This window comes from Alnus glutinosa, chromosome 11 (genome assembly GCF_958979055.1).
Source record: "Alnus glutinosa chromosome 11, dhAlnGlut1.1, whole genome shotgun sequence".
In the NCBI taxonomy this organism is placed as follows: Eukaryota; Viridiplantae; Streptophyta; class Magnoliopsida; order Fagales; family Betulaceae; genus Alnus; species Alnus glutinosa.
The window spans coordinates 25,840,001-25,865,338 of record NC_084896.1 but is presented as its reverse complement, the minus strand read 5'-3'; the positions used below and the strand labels follow the sequence as shown (position 1 = coordinate 25,865,338).

The window sequence follows — 25,338 nt, the reverse complement described above, 5'->3', positions numbered from 1 at the left end:
TCGAGGGCGATGGAAGCTCTATTGATGGAACCGGAGAGATCGGAACAATAGAGGAGTTGGAGGACGATTAGGTATTTAGGTGGCACTGGAGGGACGATTAGCAGTGGAGCACGTGGGAGTGAAGGTAGATCTGAAGTGGTGGTGGTGGTTGGGTAGATCTGGAGCGATCGTGTTGGTTGGGTAGATCTGGAGTGGTCATTGTTGTTGGATGAGGACTCATCGAAGTCTGAAGTGGTGGTGGCGGCTGGGTCCACGAAGAGGCAGAGGATGACGTCGGCGGTGGAGGGGTCGATTTCCGCACGGCCAAATGTAAAAAAAAATAAACAGTTCCCGATTGCCGATTTTTAACCTCCAACCGGCGGTTTTTTCATAATCGCCAACTGCCTAGTCGGTTGGTGGAGACGGTTTGTGATTTTCGATAACCACCGCCTTTTCACCCCTACATAACACGAGTGTCAAAAATTACTAGATAAATCTAATTATTCACTGGGTGATAAATGTCATGTCAATTTATAAAAAAATTATAATAAAAAGGGTATTACCCTTAATAACACTCTTGCCATTTACTATGTATAAAGTTATGATTCCCTAACTTTCCAATTGTAGCATGCTTCTCTCACAATAAATTCTTAAATTAACTTTAATTAGGTTGATGCCATATCTTATTTAAGTCTAGCATCTAGAATGGCAAACCCTTTTGTTGAATTATGTGGTTTGTGCATTATTGGCAAGACAACCTACCGTGGGGTGGGGTGCCCTCAAACAAACCATGGACCAAAAAAATACATAATAGTAACGTGTACATCAGCACATGTCCCATTGTCCCGCATAAACTATATATTATTGTTTGGTCCCAAAAAAAAAATGTTTTTATGTGATATAAAAAGGGGTAATTGTAAATTATTTTTTGTGTTTTTAAAAATATTTTGTATTTATATTATTTATTAATATTTTTATTTTGAAAAGATAAAACAAAAATAAAATTTTAACAAACGGAGCCGATGGCTCGGATATTACATGACAAGCTGCAAAATCTCCTCATTCCTATAAAAGGTGCCGTTTGCTAATGCACCATTTTAAATATGCAGATGAGCGTGATGCAATTTTTCATTTCTCACAGGCTTGAAATCATGTTGAAAATTCATGCTTAATCTTATTTTACCTCACAAGTGAAGCGCGGGTTAAATTCATTTTTTACCCTAATGCTCTGTTTGTTTCGACGTAAAATGTTTTTCGTCATAAAATATTTTTGACAAAATTATTTTTCAGAAAAAAAATGATTTTCTTGAAAATATTTTTCAACATTTAGCTCGTACGAAAAAATCACTAACGGTGTAAAATGGGATTTGGCTGTACTGGCCAGATTCCGGCCAGTTTTGTCGGAATCTGATCCGTCGGATTTGAGCAAAAATTTTCAAATTCTGGCAAACTGGTTGGAATCTAAAAAAAAAAGTCAGAATCTGGCTGTACTGGCAGGATTCCAGCTGAACTGGTCAGATTTCGGCAATCCGATACTAAAATTTAGGGATCTTCGGTGGTAGAATTGGATTACCAACAAACTACGGTGCCTGGTGGTGGTGGACTCCCACAAACGTGCGTGCAATAGTGAAGAATTTAAATCCAAAAAATGATTTACGATTTTCTCGTTTTTCAAAAATTAAAAAATATTTTACAGTCAAATTGAAAATGATTTCTGTTGACCATTATTTTTGCCCCACCAAACACCGAAAAATGACAAAAATAATTTTCAGAAAATATTTTATGTCGAAACAAACATAGCTTAAGAATATGTAATATAAAACTCACTCATTTTTGGAGAAAAGAAAAAACACCTAGAAGATTTAGTATTTAAATAATAGTGCACCATGTTTGAAATATTTATACATGATTGATTTTACGAAATGATGTTACAGTGTCTTTTTCACATCAAATACAAGGATTGCAACTAATATCATAGGTTATATATATATATATATATATATATATATATATATATATAAAAGTTTCTATTAGAAAACATTTTTTACTTCTAGAAGATAAATATTAAAAAATCTCCAAATAAAATGTTGATGTTCCATATCATGAAACCAACTCGACTATTTGTTAACGGTACCTCTTAAGAGTTAATTTGGGTTTGTAATTTTAAAAAGTACAATTTAAAAATAACAATTTTAAAATGTGCGATTTAAAAAATTTATTTTTAAAAATGGCAGTTAAATATTTGACAAAATCGTAGTTTAACCTTTAAAATCGCAGGTTAACTTTTAAAATTATACTGTTTCAAAAAAGTAATCCTTGTTTAAGATTTAAAAAAATATTTTTCTACGTTTTCAAATCATAATTTTAAAAAGAAGCAATTTTCAAACGATTCATTTTTTACGATTTACTTTAAAAAATCGTACTTTTTGTCTACGAAATCGCAATTCTAAATACACCGTAAGTAAGTATGGTAAAATATAATCTTAATATTTATCATATTTTATATAAGTTGTTATATAACAAAAACTTTATTGTTTAATTTAAAAATAATAACTATCACATGTTTTTGTAAAATAATACTAAAAATGCACTCCCAACAACCTTATTTATTAAGAAAGAACCAGAAGTACATTAACAGCCACGAGTTTGAAAAAGTCTATGTTTCCACTTTCCAGTTCCTCCCTGCGGCACGGAAGCAAGATGTAACATTTTCTGAGAGTCCCTTCGTCATCAGAATCCATAAAATCATCCAATCTCTAAGATACTATATTATATACAACACCAAATTAATTATAAAGAAAAAGCAAATGGGCTCGATCGCGCTTTCGCCATGGGCTAATGCTCTGGTTCTTCTCCATCATCGGCATCAGGCGCCTTCTGTGCTTTCTTCCTACCGTGGCTGCCACGGAGGACCCTCGGCTCTCGCTGCTTCTCTCTCCGAACAACGTCGTTCCCAGCTCTCGAACCGCGTGTCAGGACTCCGAGGACCGGTGGTTACCGCTTTCGCCCGCGCTAGCGTCACAAACTCCGTACCGGTGAGTGGATGTTTCTTTTTTTGTACGCCTAAATTGGAAAAGCTTTTGGTCGAAATGGGTTTCGCGGTAAATTTTTGGGCTTTCTTTGGTTTGTTTTACCAATATCTGAACGTGAACGGGCTGAACATGAATACATGTGCATACTTTTACTTGTATATACAGGAATGTAGATGTGCATGTATGTATGAATATGTGTGGATAACTATATTTGAAAAGTGTTTTTAGGATTTAAAAAGCGAAAACAGTTTTTAAAAAACCCAATCAAACACGCTCTAAGTTTTTGACTGTTAATCTAATTGTGCTACTTTTGATTATATCAAGAGGGAGAAGTAGATGTTTATGAAGTTCTTTTGAAGTAAAACTAATTCTATGTCCGCATGCATGTAGAGTGACGATCGAGTACGCACTTGTTTAAGCCTTTAAATTTGATAAATTATCAATTTTCTCAAAAACCTAAATTGAAAAATTTAACCATTTAATCAATATTTTAAGCTAATATTTTCCTTAATAACTGGATTCTTTTTTTTTTTTTTTTTGAACAAAGAAATAACCTTTATTATAATCTGAGACTCAAAGGGCCAAAAGCTGTAATTAGGGGTACAAATACTCCTAAAAACAAAGTACAAGACTAATTCCTGACTTGGAGGGTAGTTGCCTTAGCAGAAGAACACAGAAAAACACATCTCTTTTACAATAAGTTCCACTATAAGAAGATAAGAGAGCAAGATCTGATCTAAAAACTAGATCTAAAGTCTACCATGCTAGGCTGCAGAGATTAATCAACAGAACACAATCTAAAGAAGCCAAAAACATTAAACTAAATAACATAGGCCAGCATAGAGCGGAGTCGCCGGTAGATCTGTATAAGGTTTCATCTAAACGAAAAAAAAAAACTTGCTCTGGAATAAGCTTATCCACTTACTAAAATAAAACCCCACCAAAACCTGCTCAAGAATAAGCCTATTCCCTTGCTGGAATAGAAGTAACCCAATTTGTGCACCCAAACATCAGTCTTCTTCATCATCAAAATGTTGCTGACACCCTGGAAAAGAAATACCCTATGTTGTGCAACCCATCATAATTTCTTTCTCCTAAAACGTTGCCAACAACCCCTGAAACAGCACAGAAAGTGCAGATCCAAGAGAGAAAACCCCTCTTTATCCTCCACGCTGGAAAAGAAATACCCCAAGTTGTGCAACCCATCATAATTCCTTTCTCCAAAAACGTTGCCGACAACCCCTGAAACAGCACAGAAAGTGCAGATCCAAGAGAGAAAACCCCTTTTTATCCTCCACGCTGGAAAAGAAATATCCCAAGTTGTGCAACCCATCATAATTCCTTTCTCCAAAAACGTTGCCGACAACCCCTGAAACAGCACAGAAAGTGCAGATCCAAGAGAGAAAACCCCTCTTTATCCTCCACGTTCCTCGCACCAGTCCGAGCCTCACCAGAAACAAAAAACCTATATTTGCTCCTAACTTTGAACATCCCAACTGTAGAGCAAAACCCACCAACTCCAAATCCTCAAAAGGATTAGAGGAAAACACATTCATCTCTTGGTTTTTCAAAGAGCCACCTAGAGAGAAGAAAAACCAACAACCCACGGCTCAGTGCCAGGCCGAAAATAAAACCATAACAGAAGCAAGTAATTAAGACGGAAAAAGCAAAGAGTAGGGGGCCGGGGGCAACGCCCCCTCCCCCCTCAACCAAGATCGATCTGAAGAGAAACTGGTGGCTAGGGTTTGAAATTGCCTTTCGTTGACCAATTCAATTCTTTGAATCTTAATAACTGGATCCTAACATGTGAAATATGTAAATTAAATGAGAGGTACAATTTGAAGTCAAGTTCAAACTCGTGACTTGCTCTGATACCATGAAAAATTATTATTTATCCCAAAGATCTAAATTGCTGGGAAATGTTGAATATAGTCATTTGATCAGTATTCTAACAAACTCTTGATTGTGGGTTTTGGGTACAGACCAATACAGAGAATTGGACATCTTGCTAAGAATTCCAAACAACATATGCCAGTTGCTAATGCATTTTTCTAATACTTGGGGGGGGCAAGGCACATGCTATAGATGTGATTGTTTACACCAGAATTTAATCATATGAAAGCCTCACTATTTCCTTTTCATTGACTAAAAAAGATTGACTCTACCGTGTCATGGTTAAAAGGGTGTAATTGGAAAGTCACCAATTTGTTAATGACGAAAGAATGGTTCTTTGTGTAGCTTATTTGCCATTAGCATTATATTAAGATAGATGCCTTTTGCAACTGAGAAAGTGGAAACATGTCCTTTGAGTGAAACTAACTAAAGTTTCTGAGATGTTATCTACAGAACTTTGCAGATTATTTTTGTTAGTTCTGTATAGGTTTCATATCTATTTTTCTTTTTTGTTTTTCCTTCCCTTTATATTTTGAATACTGACTTCTGTTGCTCTTTTTTATTTCTTCCAGTTGGGGGAGTGAGGGGGTTGCTTGTTATTTGCATTTTACAATTTTCATTGATGGGTTAAGGTTTAATATAACTCCTGATTTATTACGTTGATTTTCAGTCTAGAAGTGGAGCATATACAGTTGGTGATTTTATGACAAAGAGGGAGGATTTACACGTTGTAAATCCTACAACAACTGTTGATGAAGGTATTGCTGATACTTGGGCATCTACTTTCTTGAGTATCTTATGATTGGTTCATTTTTTTATTCAGTCTTTTGTTGTTACAGCATTGAAGGCTCTAGTGGAGAAGAGAATAACTGGTTTTCCTGTGATTGATGATGACTGGATATTGGTAATTCTATTTACACTCTTAACTATGACAAGAAAAAAAGGAACCACATTTATATGTATGGCATAATATGATGTAGCATATTTTGGCATGTGAATGATTCTTTATTCTCAATCTTGAATTGCAGATATAGTTGACAACATAGATGGGATTGTTGTTTGATTACATGTTTTAAGACCAGCTATTTTTAATGCAGATAGTTGTCTGTGGAATGCTAAAGAATGATGTACAGAAAATTATAATATGCGGTTGGTGATTGATATATTTCCCAAATTAAATATGTATGATTGCTGAGTGGGAGAAGCAAAATGTTGGCTACCATCGTATTGCATTAGAATAAAAATGTTGGTGCTTCAATTACGCATTATGCACAATAAAACTTAGGAAATGCTTTCTGTTAGCGAATGAAGATTGGGAAATATGTTTACTTATGAAAAAAAGAAAAGACTGATAAATATTACCGTGTTTGGAGGATCTGGGACAATGGGGCCCTTGCATTCTGTGGATATATTATATTTTTATCTGTATTTAAGCTTGTGAGATGTGTCTCCTGTAGTCCTGTTAATACAAAGGTGCTACACCAAGTTAAATGTGAGCTTATAAATTGAAATGTTCCTTCCAGAGTGTTTAGAAAAGTAGGAAGTTGAGCCATTCTATGTTTTATCACGGACAAGGTGAAACTTGCATGAAGGTACCGTACATGTGTCATACATGTTGTATCTGGAACAGTGTTATGGTGATAATTTGATATAAGTTGTTTATGAGCTTTAATTATGTGCTTATTTTCTTTCTGCCTGATGGGGTTTCCCATGCTATATTGATTTTATTGGTGCTTTCACGTCCTCTCCTGTGCTAAATATCTTACAGATTTAGGGGAGGTCGTTATGCTTTTTGCACATGAGGAAGTGATGGGTTTTCTGTTTCCTTAATATCCCCCTTTGCCATCCCTTTGGGTTGATGGGGAAGAGGGAAATGAGGAAGTGTGGATGCAAGTGAGGGTGAGAGCCAAGTACTTTTGCCATATGATAAATGGAATTCTGTGATGGTCAGATGAGTGCATTGGAATTTGGCTGAAGTTACTTTCAAATATGCGATAGGGAGGGAGGGAGGGAGGGAGGCTAAATGAATCCTATATTTATTGAGTTCATATTTCGAGCAACGAGGATTTGCAAAATGGAGAAAGAAGGTTATAAGATCACTTGTAGCAAAATAGTGGAGCAACACCAATTCATTTGGATGATTTTCTTTCTTAATGTGGTTATCCATAGTTAAAGCCTTTTCTATGTAGGTTGTGTGGAGTTGGATTGGTTTTTTTTAGTTGAGATATATGCATATCACAATAGTCTCTCTCTCTCTCTCCCTCTCTCTCTCGTCGGCTCGTGTATGCGTGTGTTGACTTCTTCTATCATCTGTGTGTGCTCTTTGATGTGGGCGTGGGTGGAGGCTTTGGTTTTGGTTGTATTTGATGGGTTTTTCTAGCTGGTTTTAGTAGAGGCTAAAGCCGTTGAGTTCTTGGTAGCAAAAGGGGAGTTCAGTTCTTCGTTTGGTTGAAAGGAGACATGGGGTTTCGCGAGCAATTTTGCTGGGTAAGATGGGTGTTGTTCGGTTGTAATGGTAAAAGAAAATATAAGGGAAGCTATTGTATAGTGTATTAGGATAGGAAAGCAAAAAGTAGTTTTGTTCCATAAATTTAGGGAAAATCAAAGGGAAGTTGCTGATAGTGCTCTTAGGAGTTTGTTTATAAGTTAAAGCGGGAGTTCTAATTCTATTAGGAGATCTAGGGTCTATGTAAGTGTGTCTTTGTTCTCAAATAATTTAGAGTTGATTTATGTAAAAAATGAATGTTTTAGTTCATAGAAGGCTTTTATGCCTAGAGTACTTCTTAGTCCTTTGCTTTCTCGGTTCCCTGTTTACTTCACTGTCTGTGGACAGATTCAATCTCACCTTCCTTAACCTTAAGCCACCAATTAACCAGAGAAACAAAACCCTAACATACCTAACTTTACTTCTACCCAGAATTGTTGCAGCCTTTGTTCTTTTGAGCCCCATTTCACCCCTTGAACACCAATCTTTTCCATGCCACATTCAAACCATAAACCCTAATCACATCCTTATACAATTCTAATCTCTTAACCTGCTATTTTCCAGAAATCCAAGCTCACCAAAGCACATGTAGAAAGGTTCTCTAGATTTTTCCTACGTCACACTCGGCTTGGTATGTAAATGATATTTTAACCCTTTTAAAATAATGAGCAGTAATCCAATTCTATTCGTCCAACATGTTACCTTTTTGTGATTGTTGATGATTATTTTTTTTAACTGTTGATGATAACTTCTATTATTGTCCGCTCCAAATTGTACGATATTTTTTAATTACTTTTTTTTTTTTAAAAAAAGTTTTAGTAAGGTAATCCAGCTATGTTCAGACTTATAATTTCATATGAGATTGTTTTGCTTCAATGCTTGAGGTTGTTTTTCTCTCGCAGGTTGGTGTTGTTTCAGACTATGACTTGTTAGCACTTGACTCAATATCAGGTAGTGCAGTATGTTATGACTTGGCATAACTATTTTTTGTTTTAATTTTCATTTTGTCTCTTATATCCTTTCCCGTTGGTAGTGAATCATGCAATTGGTTACAGAATCTTTTGGTTTTTTTTTTTTTGGGGGGGTGGTTTACGCTGATTTAAGTCTTAAAAATTAGGTTGTGGTAATGTTCCGAATTCAGATTGTGTAAAATAGCTACTTATTTGTTCTTTTATGGCTATTAGGTGGCAGTCAAAGTGACACAAGTCTGTTCCCTGATGTTGATAGCACGTGGAAAGTATGTGAGAACATCCTCTTCTAAATGCTATTCTTCAATTTTGCTTAAATTGTGTGCATTGCTTGTACGGCTATGAGATTCTTGTAGGTTTAATTTTGAGAATATGGTGGTTAATGCTAATGTTGTATTTCTACTTAGGGGTGGGTACCGACTCTAACGGAGTAAAAAATGCTCTTTGTAGCTTTTGCCTCTGCCAGAGTCCATATAGTCAAAAAAACATTTGACATCGCCTCTGATAGAGGTAATTTTTGAGCCGCCTCTACCTCTGAAAAGTCGGAGTCGGAGGCGGTCGGAATAATCGGAGTTGGGCGGGGGTCGAAGAAGACGAAGAGTATTTGTTGAAAATGAAGAGATTTTCGTCTCCAACAGAGGAAGATGACAAAGATCTTTTCATCTTCGCCGAAGACAAAGAATAGAATTGCCAGTTTTGTCGTCTTCGACGAAGGCGAAGAAAAGGATTGCCAACGTTTTTGTCTTCGTCTGTTGAAGACAGAGATCATCTCTTGGACTTCATCCAGATTCAGAGGAAAATTTGAGAGAACATAGAGAAGGGGAGAGAATAGAGCTCAAAACGACACAGACGTAGACATGTAGGGTTTTAAACAAATTTATAGCTTCTTCAGAACGTCTCTATTTTGGACTTTAATCCAAATGACGTCATTTTATAATTATTATTATTATTATTATTATTATTATTATTATTATTATTATTATTTTTTATAAAAATAAAACTTGGGTAGAATCGAGTCGAAAAAAGTTGACAATCTAAAATAATTTCCGATGCGAACTCCAAATTTCGTCGGAAATATAAAACCAGATCCTACACCTCCTTTGCCTACCAACCGAAGCTAACCTGTGTGGGACGGAACCAAGTTGGAGGCGGATTGGTGGTTTGCACAGCCTTATTTATACTAATATTCATAAAGTTGCAGTATATAGACACACCTTGCACACGCGTGAGTGCATGTGTGTGCACACAGATGCACACTCAATCCACTTGTATTGTTACAATATCATAGCTTCTAGTATAAACTTCTCTGTTTTGGTGAAAGTTCTAGACATACATCACGACAGCATGACTATTTTTTGTGTGCTTCCTTTTAAGTTCTTGGAGTGTTGCCGTTGCATTTCCTTCTGCTTGGTATAGTGGACACATACTCTCAATAATATTAATCCTTAATTCCAACTGATTAGGGTTGGTTACTTGGATCCTTTTATGCCACTAGGCCCTATTTAGGGCATGTCCCTAGTTACTTCTCTAACAATCATTTTTTTCCTTTGTAAGGCTACCCAAGTCATTTTTTGGCCTCCTTTTTGCCCTTTTTACCCCTTCATTAGTATTATCATTTTTTTATTTTTTTACTTTTTGTATTGGATCATTCATAGGTCTCTGTTGCAAATGTCCCAAATCATCTCCATTGGTGCCACCCCACCTTCTCACAAATAAATATAGGCAGTCACGATCACAATACTTCTCAGTTAGACAACATGACAAACTTAAACTTGTTTGAGAATTTGATCACCCACTCTAGGGATTGCAATGGACTCATGTCAATTGCTTTTATTGCAAGTTATTTTTTGGAAAAGAAACTGAAAGCATTAAAGATCAAGTGAAAAATGTTTGGCCTAGTTAGTAGTATATAGGTGTTAGCAAAGGTCTTTCTGATTCATTCAGTACATCCCATTCATTAAATTATTTAGACTGGTACTGTCTTTTATTGCGGAAAATTTATTTATTTATATATTTTATAAGAGACTTAATACCGATGCACTTTTATTGAAGTTTATGAAACATGAAATCCAATTGCTAAAGCATGAACCCCTATTAAAGACAGACATATCTGTTTGGAAACAGAACTCTTTTATATTCTTTTCCCTTTTGGGTGGATTTGGCATTGGCAGTTATGCCATGACACTGCCAAGGCAGGGGAAGCTATGCCACTGCAGCTTGGTTACATAAGAAATTAAGGTGTAGAGTAATTGGTTTACATAACATGAACATGACTTTATTCTAGTGTTATATTGAACTTGCTGAATGAAATATTTTATTCATTAGTATGATCCCTTTTTTGGCCCGACCAAAAGCTTTGTTGGGAATATCCCCATGACCTTTGATTTCCATATCAAGGACCCAACAAGCAGAAATGCCCTCTTTAACTTCTATTTTAATGGATTGGATGCCTTTCACTAGGAGTTGGAGGAAGATGTAACGAATTTTTTTTTTTTTCCTGTAAATCCCCAATGAAAGCACACACTCTTTCTTCTTTTCTATAGAAGCAATCATAACTGCTACCTAAATTCCACAAAATTGTGTGCCACAAATAGGAGCTGATAAAGATACCTGCAATCGCATAGACAAGCAAAGCAGTCTTAATTGATATAGGCTTTACTTGACTTGGTCTCAGTCCTTTCCACATGCAATAGCTAAAATCATATGCAAGGTGCGAGTCCACTAAACACAGTCATAACCTAGCCTATAACCGAAACCCATCCTGTTGCTCTTTGTTTTTGGTATGTCCTCACTCCTTAGATGGAAGAGGCTCTCTATATATGAAATCGTTGAATTGTATGAATAATTGCTTCACCAACTACTGCTTTTTCTAATTCTGGATAATTGTTGCAGGCATTCAATCAGATACAGAACCTGCTCAGTAAAACTAATGGCAAGGTTGTTGGCGACTTGATGACACCTGCTCCGCTTATTGTTCGTGAATCCACCAATCTGGAAGATGCCGCTAGGTATTCATTTCGTTTACTTGTTTTAATGATCTACAAATTGTGACTCTAATCATGTATCATATGATGGCATTCTACAAATTTTCTTGCTTGTGAAATTGGAACTCTAAATGCTCTAAACCAATTCTTCTAATGCTAGGTTGTTACTTGAAACAAAATATCGTCGACTGCCTGTAGTAGATGGTGATGGTAAGCTGGTAAGGATAATGTTCACATGTTTTTCTGTTTGAAATTTCATTTGTTGGTGCTTAGCAGGAGTAGATTGTTTCTGATAATTGGTCTCTGCTTAAATGTGGAAGGTTGGGCTATTAACAAGGGGAAATGTTGTTAGAGCTGCTCTTCAGATGAAACGTGCCGGCTTAACGTCGGCATAGTTTGGATCTCTATGAAAAGCTGACACAATGCATGCATCATGAAAAAAATCACATCACAGTGGTGCAGTCTCTTATTCCAGGTTTGTTTGTTTGGGCCAAGTATATCGTTTGCGGGAAGGTTTATAATTGTTGTCCTAGTAATTTTTGTTGCCAAGTAAAGCATCAAGTGGTAAGGGATCGATTGATTACTGCCCTTAGACCTTACACCTTTTTGTTATATGCTGGTTTATAGCAAGCTTGTGTCTGTAATTTTCAGTTAATATTCTTTTTAGTGAGTTGAGAAATATTGGCTAGGATGAGAATTGACTTGGGCTGCGGCCTAATCTGACTTTTGTGTTGTAATTATTATTTCTGTTATAAAGTAAACTGTTACGAGAGTATGTGCTCAGTTTGTTTATGTTTTTGTTTTGAGAAGAGAAAACACAAAACATTCTCAAAAATATAAAAACAATTTTTACCTTTTTGTTACAGTTGCTGATATTAGAACATGCAGCTGTGGCCCTGTGAGAGGGTTCATGGACCCATTGTTGATCACACAAGGTGCGAGTGCCGGTGTGCCAAATGATCACTTGGCTGCCTTCATTGGCATCAACTTTGATGGTTCTATACTCTTTGCCTCAGCCACATTGGGTCTCCCCAATGACCCAACTGAAGGAGGGGAAATGATACTTGGGGGACGTTTTACCGTCCCCCAGCAGACTGATTTAATAAAAATAATAATTTTTTTTTTTTAATAAGACATCAGAAGCTGTTTTTAATTAAAAAAAATCCATTTAAATGGAAAGTGCCGGGCAAGGGCCGGTTGATTTGCCCCTGCCCATCACTGCTCCTGGAGGAGAGCCTTTGCTGCCATCCATGCAGTGAAATTTGCCAAAGTATTGAACTGTCAGCACCTAAGGCCAAAAATCCAACCTCAACCAATTGGAGAATTGTCTCCATTATTTATGATATTTTTAGTCCCTCAGCTCTTTTGGCAATTGGGCTGCTACAAAGATTGATAGGCCTGCTCCACAACATAGCTTACTGAGCCGCTACCATCGGTTTGACCAGTAGCTTTCCCACATATTTGTACCCTTTTGTTAGATACTTAGATCTTCCCCTTTACAGTAGTAAAGATCCCATGGTAGCATTTTTTTGGCCTCTTTTTTTTGTATAGGCAGTGTATTCTTCATTTGTATTTTGTATAAGCCAAAAAAAATACCGTAATCTCTTAGACAAAAGATCTTCTTTCATTTAATTTTTTTTTTAAACCGTAAAATTCCAAATTAACTACGTCACTGGTGACGTTAGCAGTGTTCTAGAATTATGCTATTATATATACCGGTCCTATCAAACTGTAACACGTAGTTCAGTCCCAGTTGCCTCTGTTTCTCACTCTGTCTCGGCGTCATGGACTCTGAAGAAGCTCCGGGAGTAGTCGAAATGTTCTTCTTCCCCTTCGTGGGCGGAGGCCACCAAATCCCAATGATAGACACAGCCAGAGTGTTCGCATCCCACGGCGCCAAATCCACCATAATAGCCACACCCACTAGCGCCCCCCTGTTCCAAAAAACCATTTCCCGTGACCAACAAATCGGCCGCCAAATCTCTATCCACGCCCTCCGATTACCGCAAGACGCTGTCTCGCCAGACGCCGACATGTCCGCCACCCCTTTCACCGACACCTCAGTCCTCCAAGAGCCTCTCAGGCTCTTACTTCTTGACCGCCGGCCCGACTGCATCGTCGTTGACTTGTTTCACCGCTGGGCGGCTGAGCTCATTGACGGGCTCCGAATTAAAAGGATTTTGTTCACTGGAGGCGGGATCTTCTCTCGCTGTGTCATGGAGAATGTAAGACGGCACACACCGCACGAGAAGGTGGGTTCGGACTACGAGCCATTTCTGGTGCCGGGTCTTCCTGATCGGATCGAGTTGACGAGGTCTCAGCTTCCGCCTTTTGCTAGAGAGAATTCTGAGCTTGTTAATAATATGCGTAAAGGAGAGGAGACGAGCTTTGGGTCTCTGATTAATAGCTTCTACGAGTTGGAGCCAGCTTACGTTGAGTATTTCAGGAAGGAGATGGGAAAGAAGTCTTGGATTGTAGGACCAGTGTCTCTATGCAACAGAAATGTCGCAGACAAGGCTGAGAGAGGCAAACAAGCCTCCATTGATGAGCAAAGTTGCTTGAGGTGGTTGGATGATAAAGAACCCGACTCTGTTCTTTACATCAGTTTCGGGAGCTTGGCTCGCTTTTCACCTCAACAGCTCCTCGAGATTGCTCACGGTCTCGAGGCTTCCAACCATCCATTCATTTGGGTGGTCGGAAAGATCTTCAACAAATCGGAGGGAACACGTGAAGAGGAAGAAAATTGGCTTCCCGACGGATTTGAAGAGAGGATTAAGGAATCAAAGAGGGGATTGATAATAAGAGGGTGGGCGCCGCAGTTGTTGATACTGGAGCATGCTGCAGTGAGAGCGTTCATGACTCATTGTGGGTGGAATTCTACGTTGGAGGGAGTGAGTTCCGGCGTGCCGATGATCACATGGCCTATCTCTGCGGAGCAGTTCTTCAATGAGAAACTGGTGACTGATGTGTTGGGCATTGGGGTTCGAGTTGGGAGCGTGGAGTGGATGTCGTTTAATGTTGAAAAGAAGGCGTTGGTGGGGAGGGAGAAGGTGGAGGTGGCCGTGAAAAGGTTGATGGGTGGTGATGGTGCTGCTGAGGCCGTGGAGATGAGAAGGCGAGCTAGAGAGTTTGCAGAGAAGGCCAAGAGAGCTGTTGAAGAAGGTGGATCTTCGTCTAAGGATGCTGACGCGTTAATTGAGGAGCTAAAATCCTGCAGGAACGAGGCTTGAAAGGGGATTTTTTTTTTTTTTTTTTTTACCTTTTAACGGAGATTGAGAAAATAATCCGATTAATTATGCACATTATATTTTCGATAAAATGCCGAAGAGACCAACACAATACACAATGTCTATCAAATGACAAAAATATCCTTAATAAAAAATAAATAAAAGACAAAATTTCAAAAAAAAAAAAGTGACCATAGGCCACCTGCAGGTCTTTTAGATAGTTTGGAGAACATTGATATAATCTTTAATTGAGGGTATTAAAAGGCACTCTTAATGGTTTTTGTATATTATAAAAGAGTCCATTTTATCAGGATGGCCCGTAAAACCTCACTTTACAGCCTCTAATAAAAATTTGACACGTCATCTAAACCATGAAAACAACAAATATAAAAACATTGAATTCTATGAACCAAAGAAAACCTATAGACAAAAGAGAAATTTTCTCCTTGCAAGAGATCTCATCGGATCTTCCTTAAACAACTCACCGCCGGAATTAGCCATCGTCCGAAAGTGCGTAGGGTAAGGGTGTTTTCATCAAACCAACCTTCCATTTTTTCATCAAACCAATTTTCATTCTAGGTATGAGTACAATCCTATTTCGAGAAGAAAAATTATCCCAATAGAGCCCATCTCCAAGCCTCAGTCTCGATCGCTCTGCTGAAATCAACTCCAAAATTTCTAATCTTCATGTTTAAGAAGCCAAAGTCAGAGTCAATGCCAACTCCAAAAACATAGTCCAAAACCGTTTATATGGATATGTAGGAGAAAGCAAGGCCCCGTTAAAAGAAAAAAACTAAACCAATAAAGAATCTCAACCCGATTCTCAAATCTTCACAAACTAAAGTTTCGAAAAGAAAATCAAACCCAGCTCTCAACATTTCATTGTTTGTGGGGTTTTCCTCTCATTGATTAGCTTGTTTACTTATCTGCCGTTGGATTTATGGGTAAGGATGATAATTTTACTTATCTCATGAAAATCGTCTGGAGAGGAATTATATACAGAAAGAAGTTCTTGTGTTTTTACCTCTTCTTGCATTTGGTGCTTTTAGCTTGCGTGTTGAATTCTTAATGGGTGATGTTAAATTGGATTTTTACGCCACGTCTGAATCGAAGGTTTTCTCATATTTCAATGTAAAATGGCTAGTCAAAATTCACTTTTTTTTTTTTTTTTTTTTTAACTAATCACCTTTCAAGACATGCATCTATTAACTTATTTAAAATTCTTCTCTATTTTATTAAAATAATAATTTTTTATTTGTTTTAATTAAAAATTTATTTCTACCAAAAACATCAAATAAAACTCCCATATCAACAACATAAACACTGCACAATCCTGCAATGCTGTTAATACGGGTCAAATCATTGATATCCACTGCTAAGGATAACAAGTTTTCAGAAAAAGGTATGTTTACGAAAACAGAACTCCTCCACTCAAGGGTAGAGCCAGCCAGCCAGGGGTATAGAGAGAGCACATCCCCCCCCCCCCCCCCCCCCTTCAAAAATGTTTTTTAACCACAGTAAAAAATCATCTAGATGCCCTATTTGTCCACTTTCAACTGTAAATCGGGGACAATTGAAATTCAGTCACCAAACTTTAGGGGCAAACGATTCGAGCACTGTGGATGTCTAGAAATTTTTCTACCACAGTTTCAACATTTTCAAGATTTTAAGTTCAGATTAGATGAAAATGGGAAAGAAGATGACGAGAAGCACGATGTCTCTTTAAAACAAACCGTTTAAATAAATTTTTGTTGTTGGACTGTTTGTGAAGTCGTGGACCGTGGATTAGGATATTCTACAATTATTTGCCCAAATTTGAGAAAATTTGAGCATGTGATTGTGAAAGATCATTTATGAAACTCACTTGATAGGATAAGTGGTTGAGCAATCCAATTTTTATTTACTCATGTGGATTCCATAAATGGTATCTCACAATCACATATCCAAATTCTCTCAAATTTGCTGATATTAGAACATGCAGCTGTGGCCCTGTGAGAGGGTTCATGGACCCATTGTTGATCACACAAGGTGCGAGTGCCGGTGTGCCAAATGATCACTTGGCTGCCTTCATCCGAGCCTCTTTTTTTTTTGTATAGGCAGTGTATTCTTCATTTGTATTTTGTATAAGCCAAAAAAATACCGTAATCTCTTGGACAAAAGATCTTCTTTCATTTAATTTTTTTTTTTTAAAAAAAATTGTGTGTACGAGGTTGACACTTCAACCATTAAATATAGATCCTTTTCTTAAGGTCTCTTGAACCATAAAATGCCAAATTAACTACGTCACTGGTGACGTTAGCAGTGTTCTAAAATTATGCTACTATATATACCGGTCTTATCAAACTGTAACACGCAATTCAGTCCCAGTTGCCTCTGTATCTCTCTCTGTCTCGGCGTCATGGACTCTGAAGAAGCTCCGGGAGTAGTCGAAATGTTCTTCTTCCCCTTTGTGGGCGGAGGCCACCAGATCCCAATGATTGATACAGCCAGAGTGTTCGCATCCCACGGCGCCAAATCCACCATAATAGCCACACCTACTAGCGCCCCCCTGTTCCAAAAAACCATTTCCCGTGACCAACAAATCGGCCGCCAAATCTCTATCCACGCCCTCCGATTACCGCAAGACGCTGTCTCGCCAGACGCCGACATGTCCGCCACCCCATTCACCGACACCTCAGTCCTCCAAGAGCCTCTCAGGCTCTTTCTACTTGACCGCCGGCCCGACTGCATCGTCGTTGACTGGTTTCACCGCTGGGCGGCTGAGCTCATTGACGGGCTCCGAATTAAAAGGATTTTCTTCACTGGAGGCGGGATCTTCTCTCGCTGTGTCATGGATAATGTAAGACGGCACACGCCGCACGAGAAGGTGGGTTCGGACTACGAGCCATTTCTGGTGCCGGGTCTTCCTGATCGGATCGAGTTGACGAGGTCTCAGCTTCCGCCTTTTGCTGGAGAGAATTCTGGGCGTGTTAATAATATGCGTAAAGGAGAGGAGACGAGCTTTGGGTCTCTGATTAATAGCTTCTATGAGTTGGAGCCAGCTTACGTTGCGTATTTCAGGAAGGAGATGGGAAAGAAGTCTTGGATTATAGGACCAGTGTCTCTATGCAACAGAAATGTCGCAGACAAGGCTGAGAGAGGCAAACAAGCCTCCATTGATGAGCAAAGTTGCTTGAGGTGGTTGGATGATAAAGAACCCGACTCTGTTCTTTACATCAGCTTCGGGAGCTTGGCTCGCTTTTCACCTCAACAGCTCCTCGAGATTGCTCACGGTCTCGAGGCTTCCAACCATCCATTCATTTGGGTGGTCGGAAAGATCTTCAACAAATCGGAGGGAACACGTGAAGAGGAAGAAAATTGGCTTCCCGACGGATTTGAAGAGAGGATTAAGGAATCAAAGAAGGGATTGATAATAAGAGGGTGGGCGCCGCAGTTGTTGATACTGGAGCATGCTGCAGTGGGAGCGTTCATGACTCATTGTGGGTGGAATTCTACGTTGGAGGGAGTGAGTTCCGGCGTGCCGATGATCACATGGCCTATCTCTGCGGAGCAGTTCTTCAATGAGAAACTGGTGACTGATGTGTTGGGCATTGGGGTTCGAGTTGGGAGCGTGGAGTGGATGTCGTTTAATGTTGAAAAGAAGGCGTTGGTGGGGAGGGAGAAGGTGGAGGTGGCCGTGAAAAGGTTGATGGGTGGTGATGGTGATGGTGCTGCTGAGGCCGTGGAGATGAGAAGGCGAGCTAGAGAGTTTGCAGAGAAGGCCAAGAGAGCTGTTGAAGAAGGTGGATCTTCGTCTGAGGATGCTGACGCGTTAATTGAGGAGCTAAAATCCTGCAGGAACGAGGCTTGAAAGGGGGATTTTTTTTTTATTTTTTATTTTTTCCTTTTAACGGAGATTGAGAAAAGAATCCGATTAATTATGCACATTATATTTTCGATAAAATGCCGAAGACTCGAAGAGACCAACACAATACACAATGTCTATCAAATGACAAAAATATCCTTAATAAAAAATAAATAAAAGACAATTTTTTTTTTTAAAAAAAATTAATGAAAAAAAACGTGATAAAAAATAAAAGAGTTACTTTGGGTCTTCACAAGACCTAAGGCCACCTGTAGTAGGTCTTTATAGTTTGGGGGACATTGATACAATTTTTAATTGGGGGCATTAAAAGGCACTTTTACTAGCTTATGTATATTTCTAGAGAGCCCCTTCTATGATGGGCCGTAAAGCTTTACTTTACAACCTCCAATAAGAATTTGGCGCATCATCTAATTAAAACCATCAAATACAACAAACATAAAACATTGGATTCTATGAACCAACGAAAACCTATAGACAAAAAGAGAGAATTTTTCTCCTTGCAAGAGAACTCATCGGATCATCCTTAAACAACCCACCGCCGGAATTAGCCATCATCCAAAAGCGAGGAGGGTAGGTGTGTTTTCGTCAAACCAACCTTCTCGTTTTTTCATCAAACCATTTTTTTTTTTTCCTGAGCATGAAACCAATTTTCATTCTAGTTATGAGTATAATCCTATGTCGAGAAGAAAAATTATCCCAATTGAGCCCATCTCCAAGCCTCAGTCCCAATCACTCTGCTGAAATCAGCTCAAAAATTTATAATCTTCATGTTTAAGAAGCCAAATTCAGAGTCAATATCAACTCCAAAAACATAGTCAAAAACTATTTTCATGAATATCCAGAAGCAGAAAGGACAAGAAAGCAAGACCCCGTTAAAAAAAACCAAACCACAAAGAATCGCAACCCGATTCCCAAATCTTCACAAACTAAAGTTTCAAAAAGAAAATCAAACCTAGCTCCCAACATTTCATTGTTTGTGGGGTTTTCCTCTCATTGACTACCTTGTTTACTTATCTGCCCTAGGATTTATGGGTAAGGATGATATTTGTTTTACTTATCTCATGGAAATCTTCTTGAGGGGAATTATATACAGAAAGAAGTTCCTGTGTTTTTACCCCATCTTGCATTTGGTGCTTTTAGTTACGTGTTGAATTCCTAATGAGTGCTGTAAAATTGGGTTTTTACGCCATGTCTGGATTGAAGGCTTTCTCATATTTCAATGTATAATGGCTAATCAAAACCCTTTTTTTTTTTTTTTTAACTAACCACTTTTCAAAGACTTGCATCTATCAACTTATTTAAAATTCTTCTCTATTTTATTAAAATAATAATTTTTTATTCATTTTAATTAAAAATTTATTTCCACCAAAAACATCAAATAAAAGTTATAAAACTCCCATATCAACAACATAAACACTGCACTATTCTGCAATAATGTTAATATAGGTCAAATCATTGATATCCACTACTGGGGACAACAAGTTTTAGGGATGGGCAAATTATCTGCTTACCGCCTACCGCCTACCAACTTTAACCGACTAATTTCGGTTCGGTAGTCGGTATAAAATTTTATTCTAAAAGCCGGATCGGCAGCCGAACCGAACCGCATTCTATTCCGACCGATTAACCGAAACGACGTTGTTTTAGTAAGAACGAAACGTATGATCATTTTTTTTTTTTCCTTTCAAAAAATAAAAATGACGTCGTTTCATTACCCATTTAAACCGAATGTTAACCGACTTAACCGACCGCCTATCAACCGCTTAACCGAAATAAATTCACCGACTACATTCCGACAAAAGTCAGTTAACCGACCGAATTAACCGACTTAACCGCCTACTGAACCGACGCCCACCCCTAACAAGTTTTCAGAGAAGGTTTGTTTACAAAAACAAAACTCCACTCAAGGGCAGAGCCATGGGTCGGGAAAGGGCATTTCCCCCCCTCCCCCCCACCTCCAAAAATGTTTCTTAGCCGTAGTAGAAAATCCTCTGGATGCCCTATTTGTCCACTTTCAACTGCAAATCAGGGACAATCGAAATTTAGTCACCAAACTTCAGGGGCAAACGATTCAAGCAAGTCTAGAAATTTTTCTACCACAATTTCAGGATTTTAGGTTCAGATTAGATGAAAATTGGGAAGAAGATAACGAGAAGCACAATGTCTCTTTAAAACACACCGTTTAAATAAATTTTTGTTGTTGGACTGTTTGTGGAGTCGTGGACCGTAGATTAGGATATTCTACAATTATTTGCCCGAATTTGAGAGAATTTGGGCATGTGATTGTGAGAGATCACTTATGGGACCCATTTGATAGGTTAAGTGGTTGGGCAGCCCAATTTTTATTTGGTCATGTGGATTCCATAAGTGGTATCTCATAATCACATGCCCGAATTCTTTTAAATTCGAGCAAATTATAGAGGATCCTGATCCGTAGACCACTGCCTTAGCGCCTTTTTTTATTATTATTGTTTTTTGGTTTTTAAAGTTGCCTTAGCTTCTTTCATTTGAGGTGTTAGTGGGCTTGGGAAAAAAAAATGTTAGTGGGCCAGTGGGTTTGGTTGAGAGACCAAACTTCCAAGACTTTTCAAAAGTCCAAACCTTTAAACTCTTCTAACAACACAACACAACACGATTAAAATCAAAACCCTTAAGTCTAAAGTATAAATACTAATAAAACAATATATTAAAAAAAAAGCATGAAGTATATATAGGTTGTGCTCACTTAAAAAGAAAAAAGAAAAGCAAATAGTATATTAAGGCCGAAATTTAGAAGGAAAAGTTGAGCAAAAGATAAAGGTCATGGACAGTTAAAAGCAAAATTGCAAATTAAAGAAAATTTCATTTATGTAATCAAACTTTAATTTTGATTATGCTTTTAAACTTAGATTGCTCAATTAAATTAATTGTTATGAATATATATAGTTTTTCTTACATATTTTAATTGTATGAAATATATAATTGTAGTTACCTGAAATTATGAAGAACAACAAATATTTCATTATGCTCTAATCAAATTCTAAATAAACTCGCGCCGAAGTAGATTAACAAATATACAAACATATCTTTGCTTAAGAATTTTTTATTACCCTCCTAGTGATAGAGACTAGATTCTAATGACATATCCACAAAAAAGAAAAGAAAAAAAACCTTGTCAACCAATTATAAAGACTCGTAGAAGATAATTGAATCAAGTAACCGGCGAAGCGTGGCAAAATAAATTGTATGTTAAATTTATATGTTTTAAACAAAAATTAAATTTTTTTAGTTAAATTTTTTCATATTTTTAATTAATTTTTGTTTAACTTTAGTTTTTTTTTTCTTTCATAAAAATATATAAAAATAAAAAATAAAAATCTTGACCCCCCGCCACTGCCTCCACTGAACGACAACTCTTTTGCAGACAAATATGTATAAAATGTCAAGTTTTGTGCAGAGAAAATCCAGGGCAAAGCTTTTTATCATACATTAAGACGTACTTAGAATGTGATTTTAGGGAAGAATCACTAAGAGTGAAGTTACAATAATTTTATTTTTTTTATTGTAAGTGACGTACGTACACATGTCAGACTGTGATTTGTGATTGGTGTGTATGTAACAGTGCATAGCCAAAAAGAAACAAATGCGACTGTTGACAAAGAGCAGGTTACGTACAATGCATAACTTGTGGCCAACAAGAAAAGAAAAAGAAAAATGAAAGGCTTGCAGTTTTACAGCCCGAGACTGTGTGAAGAAAATCAGTCTAGAGAATGATGCGACCAAAACAGTGAGAGTAGAATGAAAATAGAGTTTTCTTCGTAAACATTTCTGGTCGAGATTGAAGTATCATTTATAGTTCGATTTTGATGAAAGTTTAGTATGTTATTCTTAACAACGAGAGCTACGAATTAACTACTGTTGATCTTTGGACTTCTTCTCTAGTTGATTGTTATTCATCCTTCTTTGGTGAGATCTTTTTTTGTTCTTGTTAATTGGAATCCACTCTTAGAGTGATAAATTTATGTTTTTAATCTAACAATCTATGTATTCTTGATGTGGTGCATGATGACCTCTATATATTGTTATAGAGAAGACACTTGTAAGCTCATTATTGTTGATAGTAGAAGATTAAACTAGACTAAGTCTCGTAATTTTTTCTTTCACATTGGAAGGTTTTCCACATATAAATCTTAGTGTCCTGCTTGATTTTTCTCCCTAGGTGGCTTGCAGTTTTACAGCTCGAGACTATGTGAAGAAAATCAGTCTAGAGAATAATGCGACAAAAACAGTGAGAGACGAGTGAAAATAGAATTTTCTACATAGTTATTTTCATCATAGATTGAATGATCATTTATGGTCTGATCTTGATAAAATTTCAGTATATTTTTTTGGCGACGAGAGTTACGTATTGACTGGTGTTGATCGTTGGACTTCTTTTCCAGTTGCTTGATTGTTCATCTCTACTTGGTGAGATCTTTCTTTTTATTGGAATCTATTCTTGGAGTGATGAATTTATATTTTAATCAAAGAATGTATATATTCTTGATGTGGTGATAATTAACCTCTAGACATTGTTCTATAGAAGACACTTATAAGTTCATTATTGTTGATAGTAGAAGATTTAATTAGACTAAGTCCTGTGATTTTTTCCTTTACACCGGAAGGTTTTTCATGTACAAATCTTGATGTCCTGTTTGTGAGTTGTTTGATTTATTTATCTGCATTGTTTTTGATGAGTTAATATTTTAATGCTAGATTGACTATTTAATTTGCACAAAGAAAAATAATTTTCACTGTATTTTTGTTCTTGGTCTTGAATCCCAACATGCTGATCGACCACCACTTGAAAAATTAGTGACATTTTAGTCCTGAGCCACTTAAAACAGAAATTAGAGGTTTAGAATCAACCGGAATTTTCAAGGATTTGTTTTTACTCATTTTAAAACAATTTTATTAAACAAAGAATATTATTAAAAATCTACCCCTTATAAACTTACACCTTTGTTTTAAAAGCCACGTGTGTTTTAAGAAGAATTTTTTTTTTACATGATAGAACCTGTTTAGACAACTAAACCACATTAGTCAAATAGTTCAATTCAGACATTAAATTGGAATGTTAATCCCAAATTCCCAAGTTCTTAATACAATATCTACCAAATAAGGATTCAATAACAAGCGAGCACAGCTAACAAACACCAACAAAGACTTGAGGACTAGCTCAATCGATTGAAAATCTAGAGATCACTAGCTAGCTAGTTCAAATCTGTCTTCCCTCTTTTCCCTCCCCCTTATGGTTCCTACATTTTTTATTTTTTTTTTTGAAAAAAAAAAGCCAACAAGTTTTAATTATTCTAATTAAAAGATAATTAAAATAAAAGGCATGATTATCGATCGTTTGCTTGCATGTCAAGGGCAACGTGACTTCAATTCTTCAATCAAAGAATTCAAATCAGAGTAAGATGATCCCCCATCTTCAACAGCACTCCTTGCCATCTCTGCAAGTGACTTGGCTCGCCTTCTCATTTCCTCCGCTTCTTCACCCACCATAATCCGCTTCACTGCCTTCTCCACTGCTTCCTTCTTGATACTATCTCCCTTCAATTCAACACAATATCGCTGAACACCAACATCCACTCCAACCTTCAGCACCTGAGTCACCAACTTCTCGTTGTAAAACTGCTCCGCGAACACAGGCCATGTGACCATGGGAACCCCAGCAGTGATTCCTTCCAAGGTTGAATTCCACCCGCAGTGAGTCACAAATCCACCAACTGCTTCATGATCAAGAATCAGAACTTGGGGTGCCCAGCCTTTTATAATCAGTCCCTTGTCTTCCATTCTCTTCTCAAATCCTTTAGGTACCCAATCTTCCCGATCTTTTTTTTCTACATTTTTGCCTTTCCTCACAACCCAAATGAATTGCTGGCCAGAAGCCTCAAGACCCATTGCAATCTCCATCAGTTGAGAATCATTGAAGGAAGCCAAACTTCCAAAACATATATAAACAACTGATTTGGGTTTCTTTGTATTAAGCCATTTCAGGCATTCATGTTCATCAACGGAGGATTCTTTCCCCCTCTGAGCTTTATCTTCAGCGTCCTTGTTGCACGCTGAAACCGGCCCTACATGCCATGCCTTCCTTCCCAAAACCTTTCTGTAGTGATCCGCATAAGCCGGCTCCAGCTCATAGAAGCTGTTTACAACAGTCCCATAGCTCCTCATGCCTGCTTCTACAGCTTCTTTCCACACCTTGGTCATGTCAGTTTCAACCCCTTGCCGAACGAAGTCTGGTAGTTGCATCCTCGTCAACTTTATATCTCCAGGAAAATTAGGCATGACGAAAGGTTCAGAATCAGACAAAACTTTCTTGTGAGGTTCATATCGGTTCAGACTCTCTTCCGCAGTCATGGAGAAAAAACCGGTTCCATAGAAAACAAGCCTTGGGATACCAAATTTTGCGGCAGCATCGGTTGCCCATGGAAAGAACACGTCAGCGACGAGGCAATCAGCGTGGTAATCATGGAGTAGCTGCTCCAATGGTTGTTGAAGCATCGCCAGGGCTTTGAAGAACATGTTCAACATTTCGTGGGAAGTCATGATCAGCGAGTCGGCGTTCTCGCATCCTTCTGGCAGGCCGGCCTTTTCGACCGGGAACTTGATCGTTTGGATATCGACCTTGGCGCCGCCGCCGCGAGTTTTGATTCTGGAGACGAAAGGCACGTTGAGAGGGGTGGTGACTATGGCTACCTTCACGCCTCGCCTTGCGAATAGCTTGGCCATGTCTACCATTGGTATCATGTGGCCATGGGCCATGAAAGGGAAGAAGATTATGTGAAGCTGAGGATTCTCGCTACCCATCTCACCCGGAAAGCCAATAGAAGAAGAAGAAGAAGAAGAAGAAGATGAGGACGATGATAACGAGGAGA

The 25,338-nt window shown here is 37.8% G+C and overlaps 4 protein-coding genes across 4 annotated transcripts in view; 3 read left to right on the top strand and 1 right to left on the bottom strand.

The window, feature by feature from the left end:
- The first annotated feature begins 2,616 nt into the window (after nucleotides 1–2,616).
- LOC133882738 (CBS domain-containing protein CBSX2, chloroplastic-like) lies at nucleotides 2,617–12,131 on the top strand. Its single transcript, XM_062321956.1, has 8 exons — nucleotides 2,617–3,014; nucleotides 5,575–5,662; nucleotides 5,744–5,808; nucleotides 8,292–8,340; nucleotides 8,574–8,626; nucleotides 11,250–11,365; nucleotides 11,502–11,559; nucleotides 11,662–12,131. The coding sequence occupies exons 1-8, from the start codon at nucleotides 2,787–2,789 to the stop codon at nucleotides 11,734–11,736; spliced, it is 732 nt and encodes a 243-aa protein (XP_062177940.1). The 5' UTR covers nucleotides 2,617–2,786; the 3' UTR covers nucleotides 11,737–12,131.
- A 942-nt stretch (nucleotides 12,132–13,073) lies between these two features.
- Nucleotides 13,074–14,660, top strand: LOC133882071 (abscisate beta-glucosyltransferase-like). The gene has a single exon (XM_062321177.1). It carries the CDS (start codon nucleotides 13,126–13,128, stop codon nucleotides 14,569–14,571), a length of 1,446 nt encoding a protein of 481 aa, XP_062177161.1. The 5' UTR covers nucleotides 13,074–13,125; the 3' UTR covers nucleotides 14,572–14,660.
- A 2,271-nt stretch (nucleotides 14,661–16,931) lies between these two features.
- On the top strand, nucleotides 16,932–18,508 carry LOC133882436 (abscisate beta-glucosyltransferase-like). Its single transcript, XM_062321616.1, has one exon. It carries the CDS (start codon nucleotides 16,967–16,969, stop codon nucleotides 18,416–18,418), a length of 1,452 nt encoding a protein of 483 aa, XP_062177600.1. The 5' UTR covers nucleotides 16,932–16,966; the 3' UTR covers nucleotides 18,419–18,508.
- Nucleotides 18,509–23,563: 5,055 nt separating this feature from the next.
- LOC133882013 (scopoletin glucosyltransferase-like) overlaps nucleotides 23,564–25,338 on the bottom strand; it is a 1,831-nt gene continuing 56 nt past the window's right edge. Inside the window, exon 1 of the mRNA XM_062321098.1 lies at nucleotides 23,564–25,338. This exon is cut by the window's right edge and continues 56 nt beyond it. Within this exon, the coding sequence (XP_062177082.1) occupies nucleotides 23,819–25,270 (1,452 nt within the window). The 5' untranslated portion in view covers nucleotides 25,271–25,338 and the 3' untranslated portion in view covers nucleotides 23,564–23,818.

What these genes read in the sequence shown, in the direction of transcription:
- LOC133882071 (XM_062321177.1), top strand. Translation starts at nt 13,126, where the DNA reads ATGGACTCTGAAGAAGCTCCGGGAGTAGTCGAAATGTTCTTCTTCCCC.
- LOC133882436 (XM_062321616.1), top strand. Translation starts at nt 16,967, where the DNA reads ATGGACTCTGAAGAAGCTCCGGGAGTAGTCGAAATGTTCTTCTTCCCC.
- LOC133882738 (XM_062321956.1), top strand. Translation starts at nt 2,787, where the DNA reads ATGGGCTCGATCGCGCTTTCGCCATGGGCTAATGCTCTGGTTCTTCTC. An exon ending in GCGTCACAAACTCCGTACCG is followed by an intron (nt 3,015 to 5,574) that starts GTGAGTGGATGT and finishes GTTGATTTTCAG; the next exon opens with TCTAGAAGTGGAGCATATAC. An exon ending in TAGATGGTGATGGTAAGCTG is followed by an intron (nt 11,560 to 11,661) that starts GTAAGGATAATG and finishes TAAATGTGGAAG; the next exon opens with GTTGGGCTATTAACAAGGGG.